Source organism: Bacillus rossius, chromosome 15 (genome assembly GCF_032445375.1).
Source record: "Bacillus rossius redtenbacheri isolate Brsri chromosome 15, Brsri_v3, whole genome shotgun sequence".
Taxonomy (NCBI): domain Eukaryota; kingdom Metazoa; phylum Arthropoda; class Insecta; order Phasmatodea; family Bacillidae; genus Bacillus; species Bacillus rossius.
The window spans coordinates 39111367-39127190 of NC_086342.1; the positions used below are offsets into that span (position 1 = coordinate 39111367).

The window sequence follows — 15824 nt, forward strand, 5'->3', positions numbered from 1 at the left end:
TCTGTAGTAATTTGTGATTAACAGATGTTTTAGTGTATCAATTAATGATTATATTATATTTATTATAGCCCCACGTGATATTCTGAATGTAAATAGAGGACCTATGTAGTATCTTGGTCATCCACATCTTATTTATTAGTTTTGGCTAACTTAGTGAGTAATCTAAGTAAGAGATTAATAATGTTCAGTAACTTTGATAGTGTAGCAGGTTGTGTGTTTCACGACAGTGTCTTGTGCATTTGCATGTAATAAAGGCACATTTAGTTATGTGTCACACAATTACTTCTTTAAGGGTAATGTGCACACATTTACTAAGCTCTAACTGATAAATTGCTTGTCCGCAGAATACTGCTGCATGGAGTTGATCTGAGTGAAGGCTTTTTTAACACGGCATATCATATGTATTCCACACATACTTAATTATCATCTGTTTGTAAAGAGTTGTGATATTCATAATAAAATTGTTTTCGTTACTTCTTAGCTCTTTCACCCTCTTGTGCCCCACTCATGTCAACTCTGATAAGACGAAGGGTTACAGAATGATACACTTAATCAGTTCAAACATTACAAACATTTAAAGATTATATTTTTTTACTTAGATCCTGTATTTTATCAAATAAATGTAATATAGCTTTGTCTGAGAACACTATTCGTAATTCAACTAGACTTCGTGAATATTTTAAACATTTGTTTTGATATTTGCTTTGCAAAAAAAAAAAAAAAAAGAAAGCACTCGCACAGACCTAATCTGTGTATTAATGAACACACTGGAGTAGCCATTACACTGGGTTCATTTATTGTTTATGCAACAGTTAGTGTCAATGATGCCTCTGCCCATGTGTGCAGTAAAATTTTTTTTATGACCAGCAAAGTATTTTGCCTTTCAGAATTTTACAAACGTCACGTCACTTCAGCTCTGTGACATTAGTAAGCTGTCGCAGAGAATTTATCATTTCTGCAGGCCTGCAGGGCACAGTGTTATTGGGCCGAAGACATTAGTTGCGGATTACAAGAAGCACGGTGCGAGATGTGATGTGATGTACAGGAACTGTCACAGAACTTTAAAGTGACAAGTCTTAAGAAGCCTACCAAGTTATTCTGTAATGTCGTTATCGTGGTGTCCAAAATATCTGTTTAGTATCATCGTTACGTACATCACTGTTTTGTCCAAACTCACTTTTTGTCTTTATTTACAGTTCTTGTTGCAACTGTCTAGTCATTGTCAGCACTCTGTGTCCGTCTGTTCTATAATATTTTTTGACTAATTCCTACAATGGAATTTTCTGTGCTGTCTAAATTTTTTTTTAAATTTTTACATTGGCTGATTTTGACTTTTTTCTGTGTGTTTGTCAGTTATTTGGATTTCTCTTGACATATAGTGTAATAAGCAATGGCATCTGTCTAAAAAAAAAAAGTCTTGAACTCTTGCAGGCATCTTAAGGCATGATTTTATTCCAATGCACAACACGCTAGTTGTGATGTGGCTGAACAAAGCAAAACACATTTGTAATGTTGGTATTGGCTACACTAAAAATAATGAAAAATATGAACATGGAACTTGAACGAACAGCCATAACAAAATATTCCGATGTTTATTCTAGTTTTAACGCGAGCACAAAACTGCAAACTTCTACAGCAGTGCAAAAACAATAGCAACACTTTTAACAAGAGTAAACTGCTTATACAATAAACAAGTACACGATTCTACAATAACAATGTCTAGAAATACAGCATGTGCAACTCACTGAACACAGACAAGATACTTATGGCTCCAAATTCACCAGAACATTCTCCATTCAGACAGACATAAAAACCACAGTCTAGTTTTACAAAAATAAATTTCTCTTTTAAATTAACCATCTTTTTTGGAGGTGACTAACAACACAATCCAAAGAAAATTGTTTACACTTTACAACTTAAAAGTTCTTAACATCAAATACAAATAATACAGTGAAATATAATTATTACAACTTACTTGAAAAAAACCCTCAAATCAAAATCTTAAATTATATATTTCTCACTTCTAAAGCTACGGAACTTTGCAATGAGATTTCACAGTATAAAAATACAAATTTCAAAACACACATACTGAACCACCATGGACAAATAATGTTAATCATTAACAAAAAGAATACATTATGAAATACACAAATAGATATTGGTTTCAAATTAATGATTTTATACATAAATAGATATATTATTTTATAAAAATTAGCAGCAGAACCAGTCAGAAACTTCATGTGAAAATCACTTACCAAGCAAGTTAAAATTAAATCTGATGTCACACATGATCATAAATTTCAATAATCACTGCAAAACATATTTTATGTATTGGATTTGACAGTGAAAATACAAATAACAATTGCAAATAAACCCAAATAACTACCTGACTATGTAACTATTTACATTTAATTAGAGATGGGATAGTGATATTAAAATTAGGAATCCATTAAAAATAAGTCAAGTTAGTTACCAATTATTAAAAAAAAAAAAAAAAAAAAAAAAAACCCTAGCATACTTGTACACTTTAGGTTGTTACTAGATTATAAAGCAGAAAACATAAGTAAATAAAAAAAATTATATATATTTTTCCAATTTGAGTATGCATGAGATGAAAGTACAAAACAAAAAAAAGATAAAAAGTGTAAATAAAAAAAAGAAATGAAAATGCAATTAGTATTATTGCTATTCAAACAGTTCAACACATATTTTGATGATGGCGAGAAATGATCATACGTATTGAGAGACATACTAACGCTGGTTTTTGACATCCCATCTCTACCACTTCAACGCAAAAATATTTTACAGACTATGCACTAAGGTCGTCAGTTTTAAAACTAGCATTGACACGGGACTAATAAACCGTGATAAGTAACAAAAAAACTATAAAAGTTTTCAGAGCTAATGTACAAATTAGCTGGTATTTACACCAAGAAGTCCATGGCAATCGATGAATCGCTAGGAACAGAAAACATTCAGCTGCTGTGCGGTGCAATGGTTTCAAGACTCAACACTTTCTTGACGACTCTCATACGTGAGACGAGCACAGTCAGTTGTCACTTGTACACTATATGGGCAGCAATTTTCCTTTATCTTACATACGTATGCTCGCACTGCATACTAGTTCTATTTCAGGATGAAACTCAATCTTTTTAACACATATGTTCGAAAATACAAGCATTCTAACTATGTTGCATTCATATTTGCAGGAAAAGGAATATGTATTTATTGAGAAATTTCAAATAAAATGAAAATTCTGTCAAGCATATTGAACATTATAAAAATGGTTAGTCTTGAAAGTGTTTTTAATATTTTTATTTTCTGGAGAAAAATCCTAACTGATCTCTTGGAATCCCAGAACTCATTTTTTCCTTCCATACCTTCTACCTAAAAAGTGAATTTATTTCTGGCCAATCTAAGAAGTTCCTTACATGTATTCTGAGAACTCCTCTCTCACCAAGATTTCAGATGAACTATATTTTACACTCCAGTGGCATCACAAGTAATGCGTGACTTGGAACAAAGAGCTAGCAGAAACACCAGATCTTGCAATGGGAAAAGTGATTAGGTCAGCTGCTACTTGCTATGTACCATGGCATGGGGATTGCAGATAGTGCCAGGGTTTAGTCTGACAGGCAAAGCATACCACTGATGTAGATGCAATTACCCAAAGACGGGAAAAATGTAATACATTACAATATACCTTTTCAAATTATTTTTAAAAATACTGGTCAAAAACGCAAATGAGCATCCTTACATTTTAGTTTTTTTTAGTGAAAATAACAAAAAAAATATTTTTAAAGTGAACATATTCCGCATTTGAGATTATGACCATGGATGAGCAATGGAAACAAGGTGTACACAAATGTGTTATTTAATCAGTAGAGACAAGATTTAATGGTTTGACATCTAGCCCAATTTCATTTTTAAAACAGAAGAATTCAATGTTATTGTTTTTATTTTTATAAAAGCTGTTTTGTAATACTTACGCCACCAAAATAGTGGTAAAATTAATATGCTGCCTTTTAACAATAAAATAATTTGTAATAAATTGGTCTAAAACAGAACAATAAAAATAAATAAGCAAGCAATTATGGTTTAAAAGTGAGTAAATGAAGATACACAATAAAACAAAGTAGTAAATTAATTTTTCTAATCCATGCACTTTGGTATAATTTTTTTGTCTTAAAATTACATTCCTCGAATTTTAAAAATTAAATATTACATTTGTCGTTATTTTAAATTCAGTTGTGTTAAATTCTACTTAATTCCATGGTATAACTTGCATTTTGGTGCTATATGGTTCTTACTTGCATTTTGGTGTTATGCCGGGTTTTTTAATGCTTTTCAGTGTTATTTCAGTTTTATCGCAAATCATCTTACAATCTTGTCCCGTATTTACAGACGTATAGTTCACACATTTTATGCTGATTTTTATTTTTATTTTTGGGTAAAAAATAAATAACAATGCACTGTGCTGTCGAATATGTGAGTAAATAACTTACCTGTGTTTTTTAAAATTAAAATGTTACGAGTAAGTATGAACTGTTTAGTTAAAATAGCTCAGCAGTGCATATCAAATATCATGAAATGAGCCCTATCTCTCCTCGACACACCCATCTCACATCGATGTATAGCCGTCACTCGATACTACTCCCCTCACACACCTCTCTCTCATCGACAAACATCTCTCTACCCAATTCATCCTTCTTATCCGATAATCCTCCCTTCCTTCGACGCACCTCTCACTCCTCTACAAATCTGTCTCTCTTCGACAGTCTCTCCCTGCTACACACACACCTCTCCCCTCGACTCACCTCTCCTGTTAGGTGGCTAGGGTGGCTACAGGAGTGCCACAATGCTGGTGCTTGGCAAGAGGGGGAAATATAAAAATAAACCAGCCAGAGAGTGATAAAGGAAAAAGGGTGTGTGCAGGGTCGGATTTAGGGAAGGGCAATCGGGGTGAAAGCCCCGGGGCCTCCACAAACGGAGGGCCCCCACAAACGGACTCATACAAAAAGGACTATGGCAGACCTGCCGTTTTCACGGATTTTATCCGTTTTCACGGATATTTGAAGCTTAAAACGGACTAACGGATAAACGGCGACATTCACAGATATTTACGACGCTTCGCCGATATTTTCATATTTGAATTTCGTTCGTGTAAATATTTACATTCAACTACCTATTTGAAGTTGTCAAACCATACAAGCATCCAACAGTAAAGCAAACATTCACATTAGGTGTAGCGCCATGGAACTTCCAATCGTTTAACCACAAACCAAAAACATATACTCCCACATATCGTTTCATGAAGTACAATATCTATGGTTTCGGGGGAAATGTTTTTTGTTTGTTGAGTTAAACGCTAAGAAGTGTCATGGCGTCAGTAAACCTTGGTATTTTTTTCCATTACAATGTTTTAGGTGCGGCATTTGTTTACAAACTTCAAACGTGATTTAAGTAGTAGTTTTGGTCTTAGCTGATTGTGATGGAGAAAAAATGAAAGGCTTCGCCGGACAGGCCACTTTATAAACAGCGTTATCGTAAAGAATGGGAGCAAGAATTGAAGTGGTTTAGGCGTGGCAAAACGGAATTTATCGCAGTTTGTTCGACTTGCAACTCGGAACTGAACGTGACAAAGGGCGGCTTGAAGACGTACGTTCATGCGAAAAACCAACGAGCTGCTGATCAGAGTTGTTCTTTGACGAGTTTTGTAACCAAACCAAACAAAATAATTGATGCGGAACTGGTATGGGCGAACTTCGTTTGTGAAAACAATTTATCTGTGAAACTCAGTGATAATTTCACGAAACTTGTCCCGCAAATGTTTCCAGATAGTGAAATCACAAGAAACTTTCATTGTTCTCGCTATAAAACTAGCCAGATAATTATTCAATCTTTGTTAAACATCAGCTGCAGATTATGTTACCTATGCAATGAAAACACAATTTTTCACACTGATGATTGATGAATCAACTGACAGTCACTAGGCAGGTTGTAGTGTTAGGAAGATTCTTTCCATCTGAGATTGTTGAAACTCATCTGTACAAAGTAATGGTTTTGAGTGGTGCTGCAACTGGAGAAAATCTGCTGTGGAAAAGGTTTTCAGCAATCTCAAGATGGTTAAAACTGTTCACAGATCGTCAATGGAATCACCAATGTTAAATGCGCTGTTGGATTGCACAATGAGAACATCTGCAGGTCTGGCTTTCAAGTCCACTGACGAGATGCGGAAAAGAGCACAGACATGAAAAAGTAGCTAGTTAATGATGTGAAATACATTTGTTTTTTTAAAGTTGTAAATAACTTCAGTTGTATGGATGTATTTATAGTTTGTAAATAAAAGCACCAAAGCCTATACTGAAGAGAAATTTTTAAATTACTTTTCATTTTATTGTGATACCAACTATTAGTTTTGTAATGTAAGTGGCAAATCTTAAACATTTTTTACATTCATTTGATTTTTTTTTTAAATTATGTTTTGGAATGCAATGTATATTTAAAATTACTGCGAAAAATAAATTATGTCAATTACGGCTATAAATTTTACAGGATTTTTAAATGCTGTAAAGAGGGTTTAGGAACCTAATTTGGTGGCAGGCCTGGCATTAAGTGTCACAGTATGAAATTAATGGGAAAACATGTTTTCCACTGCTTTGTAAACTTGCAAAGGCAAGCAATACTTATCCTTCCACACAGCAATGCAGGGGTGGAAAAGATATTTAGTAAGCTCAACCTTATCAAGACAGGGCACAGGTCATATCTTGAATTGCCAATGCTAAATGCTTTGTTGTATATCTCTTCTAGGAAGAATATGGCAGAATTCACGTACATTATGATCGAGTAATTTTCATGAAAATTGCATATTTTTTTGTATTTTTTAATGTACAGGATTTTACAGGATATTTTGTATTGAAAACAAGGATATTACAGGATATTTCACATTTCAATCAAGGATATTGTTTTCAAAGTGGTGGCAGCCCTGGACTATGGAAAAGACCAATCTCCGGAACTATTTTACTACCAAATTCTCGCAATCAAAATTTCAGAGCTACATTTCCAAACCTTGAAATTGCATTGAGAATGTATTTGGTTTTGATGGTTTCAAATTGCACTGGAGAGCGCTCATTTTCAAAAATGAAAATTATAAAAAATAGGCTCCGAACCACAATGGGACAAAACCGTTTATCGAAGCTTTCTCTCCTGAGCATTAAAAGTGATTTACTCCGGGAATTGGATTTCAGCGAAATCATCAACGATTTTTCGACGAAAAAAACCTCGGAAGGTTCCGTTCATTAACACTAAAATTTAATTTAATATAATTCTCGTCTCCAATTATATTTATGTATGTTTTTTTAAATACTAAGAGAATCTACTTGATTTCACAATAAATTATTTATTGGAAAACTTGACTGAAAAAAATTGTTCATTTTATTTGGAAAATATTTTGGGGCCAGGGGGCCTCCGCTCCTCTGTTGCTCCGAGGCCTCCAGACCTCTAAATCCGGCCGTGTGTGTCTGTGTGTGTCTGTGTGTGTCTGTGTGTGTCTGTGTGTGTGTGTCTGTGTGTGTCTGTGTGTGTCTGTGTGTGTCTGTGTGTGTCTGTGTGTGTCTGTGTGTGCCTGTGTGTGCCTGTGTGTGCCTGTGTGTGCCTGTGTGTGCCTGTGTGTGCCTGTGTGTGCCTGTGTGTGTCTGTGTGTGTCTGTGTGTGTCTGTGTGTTGTCTGTGTGTGTCTGTGTGTGTCTGCGTGTCTCTGCGTGTCTCTGCGTCTCTCTGCGTGTCTCTGCGTGCGTCTGCGCGTCTGCGTCTGCGTCTGCGTGTGCGTCTGCGTCTGCGTCTGCGTCTGCGTGTGCGTCTGCGTGTGCGTCTGCGTGTGCGTCTGCGTGTGCGTCTGCGTGTGCGTCTGCGTGTGCGTCTGCGTGTGCGTCTGCGTCTGCGTGTGCGTCTGCGTCTGCGTGTGCGTCTGCGTGTGCGTCTGCGTCTGCGTGTGCGTCTGCGTCTGCGTGTGCGTCTGCGTGTGCGTCTGCGTGTGCGTCTGCGTGTGCGTCTGCGTCTGCGTGTGCGTCTGCGTGTGCGTCTGCGTGTGCGTCTGCGTGTGCGTCTGCGTCTGCGTGTGCGTCTGCGTGTGCGTCTGCGTGTGCGTCTGCGTGTGCGTCTGCGTGTGCGTCTGCGTGTGCGTCTGCGTGTGCGTCTGCGTGTGCGTCTGTGTGTGTCTGTGTGTGTGTGTGTGTGTGTGTGTGTGTGTGTGTGTGTGTGTGCGCGCACATGTAGCCATGCAGCAGTGATCCTCCCAAAAGCCCATGAAACAGCACCGTACACAATCAAGTCTATCTCAACAGGTTTCAGTGATGCAACTGTATCCAAACATCCAAAGATTACCCAGACTTTCTACTGCAAAATTCCATGACAAAGCTGCTGAAAAGAGTGTTCTTTTTCGTATAGGCGGAACTGACAAAAAAATTTAGGATCATGCCGTCTTTTCTCACTTGGGAAAGGAGATGGGAAGAGGGCATAGTATTCTTGGGCCATAAGAGATTAATTGGGAAGAGACTAAGACCCCGTGCTGTGTTTCACAGGCGGCCATGAGCTAAGACACGGGCCATAAAGACTTAGCATGTATTTTACTGGAGACAGATTTATGGTGCCACAAATAATCAAGGAACCCTTACGGTGAAAATGTTAGATTTTTTGGCCCAAAATTTTAGATGCAACCCATGTGCAGGGCGATCCTTCTACGGTAAATATGGTATTAATCAGTAAACACTTAATGATATATTGGGCCCCTCACAGCAGATGTGTTCCAGTTCCCTCCGAGGAACTACAACTACGCTACTGACACCAACACTAGTGATGCAGGACGAAGCAAGAAGTGACACTGGTAAGATCCGAGAAATGTACACCGGAGCGAGGAGGGGAAGTGACCACTTGGAAAACGGGACGAAAACAACGGCTCTGACCAAGAGAACAGAGCCGGTTCTCATCACAGCAGGTGGAAATGAGCTCTCAGAACAATGTAGGAGATTAAAAAAAAAATAGTCAAATACCTGGTGCCTAAAGAGAAACCAGAGTGTGTGATGAAGTACTGCAGTAGGAAACGGTGGAATCTACTGCGAACCAATAAAATGAGACCGCTGTATTCGGATCTTGGCTCGGAGCGGGACCGACCCGCGGGGACCGGAGACGGGCCGACGCCGAGCGAGCTCTAGCTCTGGGCGCTGCCCACGTCCGCCTGGGGCGAGGGCTCCAGCCCCAGCATGCTGCCCCCGTGGTTCAGGCGGTGGTTGGGCTGCGACAGGAACGCCTGCGCCTTGCTGCGGGTCTCAAACACCTGCTGGATGGCGTCCCGGAAGCACAGGAAGTTGTAGTCGATCACACCTGGAACAGAGACACACCGTCCACGTCTACCAGCGCACGAGCCGATCTCTTTGTTCGATGACATGTAGTGTGAACCTCATGCGAGTTTTCCATTTTGGGAGGAAGAAAAAAAACATTGCACTGTGTCTGGATATCTGAGTAAATAACTAGCCTGTGTTGGTTTTTAGTAAATATGTCACAAGTAACAAGTAAGTATAAATTAGGTTAAAATATCTCATCAGTGTGTGTAAAGTATCATGAACTGCAATGTTACACTGCATCTGCTGCCTTTTAGGCAGCTTTCCAGCCACCGCCGGTGAGTGACATGGTTGTCTGCCGACGTGCTGGTGCTAGGCAAGAGGGGAAAATTAAAAAAAAATGAACCAGCCAGAGATTGGAAAAGGGGGGTTGTGCATGTTTGATTCAGGGTGCGTGTGGCCACGCAGCAGTGTTCAAGGTTGTCCCTCCCTCTCTCATCGTTGTAAATGTACATGAAATAGCACCGCACACAATCATCACGTGTCTATCTCGACAGGTTTTTGGTACGAGACCTCCCATGCTTTCTACTGCAACATTCCATGACAAAACTATTCTGAAGGGGTTGCTTGGTTTTATTGAAAAACTGACAAACAAAATGGACAGGAAATAGTATCATGCCAACTTTTCTCTCTAGGGGAAGGAGACGTTTAAAAAAAATTGACACCAGACAGAAAGGGAAACAATGGTATATAAAATATTATTCTCTTCCTTTGTAATTTTTGTTATATATTGCGTGGGAGGGGGGGGGGGGGGGGGGCAGGGTAAAGGAAAGGCCATAAAGGATGAAGAGGAGAGAGACAAAGAACAGAGGGTCAACATCAGTGCTGCAGGGCAATTAAGCTGAAAAAAAAGGACCACTAAGACTCCACTGGAGACAGATATATGCTGTGACCCATATTCGAGGCCAATTCTTATGGTGAAAATATTAGATTTTTATGACCCAAATTATAGGAGCGACTCATACTCAAAGGCGACCCTACTGTGAGTAACTACGGTAATTACAGAATATTGGTTCATGTTAAATACATGTTTGTGCACATGGTGACTTCTGAGTTTTCCTGAAGGATAATAAAAAGCAGTGAAAATCATTTTGTTTGAGAGAGAATTTAATCAGTCATGAATCATCAACAGCAAAATTTTCTTGAACTCAAAAACATATTTTCAATGCCCATCAAAACTTATTGAAAGTGTTTTCATGTACGTAACTGTCAAACCAGTTTGAGCTAGCCAAAGGTTTGGACTGTTTCAATATTTTACAGTATTTATCACTTTTCACTTTGAAAATAGAAAATAAAATCAGATGGTGAAACAAAATTAACTAAATATTTATTTATTGAAAGAATTCTCTCGTTTGCAAATAAAAACAATCGTATGAAAGCATTGCCAAATTCCAGACACACAGATCAAAAATTATTTATTTATTTATTCATTTATTTATTTATTTGATTTGTTACATGCCACACCAACAGCACAAGGCTCCAACGGTGGGCACAACATGTAAGACATGTAAACAAACAAATACAGTAACAGAACAAAAATAAGAACAAAACAATAAATTATAAGAACAACAAATAGTAGGACAAAAACAAAGACAAGACAACATAACATACAAATATCCATATGAGTGCTTAACTTCTAAAAAGTACTTAAAATAACAAAAATGTTTCATGAGAGTAATAAATGTATAAGTACAGAACATATAATATTATGTGGATAAATACAGTTAGTATCCTTAGATTAATACATCTGGTATTAAATAATTTAGGTAATAACATTAGAGCATAAAGATAATTAATCTTTGGATGCCGAAAGAATAATTTTTTTAACAAGTTTTTTCTCTCTGGTAGGTTGTAAGTGATTAACATAGATATTAAAATTGTTAACAAGTCTATATATAATATCATTTGTATTTAAAAGTGTGCACAAAAAAGGTGGGTTACGGCTATTAAAAGAAGGAATTTTAATGCCAGTAACATCAAATATATGAGAACATATAAGATTACCATAATAACAATGGAAGACAAAAATGGCATCTAAGATCTTTCTTCTAGTTGATAATGAACCAAGGAGGGAATTTAAATCTATGTTATTGATGGTATTTAATTTTTTGTTAATATAGTCAGATACTTTAGATTGAATCCTGTCAAGCTTTTCAATATCAGTGTTATTGATGCTATTCCATATAATAGAACCATATTCAAGTTTTGATCTTATTAGAGCTGTATAGAGGGAGAGAATATAGTCAATATTGGAGGTGTTAAAGGTGATAAATTTAATTAGACCAAGTATTTTGTTAGATACCGAGATAATGTTTTCAATGTGAAGATGAAAATTGTTTTTGATCCAGTAAAATTCCTAGGTCTTTGACATGTTGAGATTTTTTAATAGGTGAGTTATCAAGTTTGTATTCATATAGCAATGGGTAGGTTTTTCTAGAGAAATTTGTGCATACAATAATAACCATGTGAAGCAAATGAATTAAAATACTGTACAATTGTTTTAATCCATTTTTTTAAAACTTTTAAGAACTACAAAAATTCAAATAAATTTAATATTAAGAATAACTAAGTACAGGAATTTATATTTATGTTAATTAGAAAGTACATTTATGTAAAAATTCTTATTATTTGATAATGCTTTCATAGCACTCCTAATTCACGTGGCATACCAACAAGCTGTATGCACTAGATTTATCACACAACACAAAATACAGTAGAACCACATTTTTACATATTTAAAGGGACCAGGAAAAAATATGTAAATATCAGGAAAAAGTAAAAAGAGGCAAGCGACAAAAATGGTGAAAACCATAAATCCATCCAATATTGCAATAATTCACAACTGTTTAAACTGAACATCAAAATTTTGGTTCTTGAGTAAAAGATGTGAATGTTGAAGCATCTAGAAATGTCCACTTTTTATGGTCAGATTTTATTACACAATTAATATTTAGACTGTGTGTATAATCGCGTGTTAACATTTAATTGTCAGATTTTTATCAGAAATAATTAGAGGTGGACGAGATCCAGAATCTCTGGATAAAAGTTGGGAAAGAGACCATTCCTGAACTTGTGGGAAAATATTTTTTTTCCTCTGGATAATCCTACTACAGAAAAAAAAAATTTCAGACAAACTAATTTTTATTTGATTAACAACATTATATGCTTACGTTTTTGTTACAATCTACATCACATAACAAACCACAACTTTGCACTGTATTGATGACAAAGTAAAAAGATATCACAAAAACACACATATGTGTGAAACTAAACTCAACATCTTGTTCATAAAAGCAGTTAAAAATAAAAACTCAACTAAATAAAGTACTCAAATGTGATCAAACATTTTTTTACTTTTGATGAACGTTAAAGTCTTTACCATGTCATAAAGTTATGTTTGAAAATTAAATACACGACAGCAGTAATGAACAATGTTGCCAAATATGTTAAATTTGAAAAGACCCAAAATTCGGTTTTTTAAAAAGAAACTGAAAGACGCCATCTTGGTTCCACATATTAAGCCATAAATTTCTATTTCTTTCAGGAACATCGGAGTGGTTTTATGTTTTTGTAGTTATCATGCATGGATTAAAAGTAAATTATTGGAAACGAGGAGGGAAAAAGATGTTTTTAATTTTTTATTTCCTTTATGTGTTACTTATTATTTGTACTTGTGTATCAATATTTTTTTTGTTAACTTGCAATCATTTGGACTATTACTGATTTTTTGGGATGGATGACATGTTTATCAGAGACATATTAATGGTAATTTATTTTTTCCGTATACCAAGATGTTGCTCCCGATTCCAATCATAATATACATTTTCCCATCCCGAAGTAAAATACCATTCCCGTCCACTTATAGACATAATTATACTTAACAAACACAACTACTCTCAAAACGCCTGTTTACATTTAGGAACAGAAAAAGTTAAAAACCTTTCGTTGCAATGTTTGGAAATTCAGTGGTGCCAATGGCCTTTCTAAAATATTTCTAATGTGACAAAATGAACATTGCTAAACATGCACCTGGACGCCATATTTCCAGGAATTTGGTATGTATGTGGCTATATTACCTATTTTAATAATGGCACAGCAATCCATTGTTTATTTCTGTAAAACCCACATTTACAACTTTATTTTCATCACAATACTTTAAAGTTTTGAGGGTAGAACTATCAAAACAAACTTAATTTTCAATTTCACATCACCAAAGTTTTGGTTCATGGCCGATGGTTTACCGTAGCAAATTCCACAAAAAAAAGTAGTTTTTTCAATGGACAACGAAGCTAATGACTACATGCTCATGCAGTAATGTATAATAATTAAACTTCAACTATTCAATTTTTAACCTTTATTGTTTCATCTGAACTTTTCCGATGGTTTTCTGTTTAAATGCAACGCTGTTGCGAAGTAATCTGCAGGAAACACTTCACATAAAGCGGGAAAGCAATGCATTAATACTACAGCAAAAATGACAGTTAAATAATATGTTCATCATGGAAATTTGTAAATGCTGGGTACGTCAAAATGAGGTTCTACTGTATTTATGATGTGTCATTAAGTCTCTTTGTTTCCATCATATATAAATAACACTCTTAAAATTCCATAAGTTGACGTCTAAATGAGTAAGAGTTGTGAAAAGTTTGTAATACTTGGTCACACTGGTATAGTATACTGTTTTATCGCATTATTGTTGCACCTATATTTTAGGGCATCAAAATTTGGATAAAAAAACCTCTCGCATTATCGTCGCATTAAGTTTTTGGTCCCGCTATTAGATTCGGAGAACTTTGTGTGCGTACTTCTTCTGTATAAAACTAGGTATGTATTTGAAAGTATAAATCTAATATTTATTCGGACATTACGACTAACTTATTTAATTAACCAAAATTCGAAGTTGTCTTATGTATAAATTTCCTTTTAAAGAGTTTTTAAATGTTATAACCTTTATCTGTTTGTTTGTGTCACCACGGTGTACCACTTACAAAAATGTAGCCAGCGCTAGTTGGCATCATTAATGTTTGGTTATGTTGCTTCCCGTACAGAGAACGCACACGTAGACGAATATCGATATCTCGCCGACTGCATGCAACGCGCGCTCTCTGTTGAGTGCCGAGTTAACTACATTTATGGCCCGCACTTTCATAGTAAGTGTATGCTACGACGATAGTTAAGCATTCGTTCAGGCTCGCATTTGGATCACAGATTTTGGTTTTCTATTTAAAGTTGAAAAAAGGCTTTTGTAGCATGACTTATTAATTTAAAATGTTTGGCGTGCTCTTTTATACTTTACTTTTTAAATAAACGTACTTTCCATGAATGGGTTTTGTTTTTAAGAATAACTTTACATAACAAAAATTTTATTTTTCTCGCATAAACGTCGCACCCTTCTTTTCAAACTTGATTTTCGTATGAGAATGTGCAACGATTATACGATTAAAAATGCAAAATATTTTTGGTTCGACAAAAGACGCATCAAGACGAGAAGCTACCTACCTTGCCTTTCGAAGTTGTCCTCCCGCAGGATACAGACGAGCGCCAGGAACTTGTTGACCTCACGCAGGTACAGGATCGTCCCGTTGTTCAGCTTGATGAGGCTGGAGCTCTGGTTGTCGAACGCCGTCCCGTCTGCGTCCTCGAGAAGTCTGCAAGAAGAGCAGCTGTCCCGCCCAACTGCCGCCGCCACAAACAACTAACTGCACTTAACACTTAGTACACTAAATAATGACATGTTCACATAACACTCTAATACTTACGAAAAGGGCAACAATAATGTTTACTGTAATTTAAAATCTAAGACACAAAATTGCATCTAGTGCAGGTTTTCACTAATTTTTTGCCCTTCATGTTTAATTTAGGTTTTTAATTAATTATTGTTATGTATAAGAATTAATATTTATTTAAGAAATAAGTTTGACTGATATTTTTTTTTGTGTTTGTATTTGTCAAGACAAGGTTTGTATAAAAGGAAAATTTTTGAAAAATTCACCAGAAAATTCTGAAAAAATTGTTCAGTTTGAGAGTTCTGCTGTCACAAATTTTCATAACAAAAAATTCCCCATTAAATATTTCAGTGTTTAATCAGTGGTTATCATGTCTTTGGTGCATTTAAAACCGTAACATGTTTTCATAGCATAGCATAATCATTAAAATTATCAAATTGGAACATTCAATTGATTTCAATTTGTAGTTAATTGATATAAGTGCCACCAGTGAGGCATCAAAATATTGGTCAGCATACGTGCAAACACAAGCCAACTACATGATTGTCAAGTCAATGAGACTGACAAGAGCGCAGACACCGTTTGGAAGAAATTGTACAAATATTTCTCAAGCGCTATTCATCATGACTCCAGAACAACGGATACAGTCGAGTTCAACTCGTTCAGTTGGAGCCCACATACAAAATAATTTGGAACTGCGACAA

General features: G+C 35.9%; 1 protein-coding gene across 1 annotated transcript in view; it reads right to left on the bottom strand.

Moving 5' to 3' along the window:
* Positions 1-1423: 1423 nt before the first annotated feature.
* Positions 1424-15824, bottom strand: part of LOC134539379 (ras-related GTP-binding protein C) — a 44922-nt gene continuing 30521 nt past the window's right edge. Inside the window, exons 7-8 of the mRNA XM_063381366.1 lie at positions 14894-15042; positions 1424-9377 (exon numbers count right to left, since the gene is read on the bottom strand). Of these exons, the coding sequence (XP_063237436.1) occupies positions 9205-9377; positions 14894-15042 (322 nt within the window). The 3' untranslated portion in view covers positions 1424-9204. The remainder of the gene's footprint in view (positions 9378-14893; positions 15043-15824) is intronic.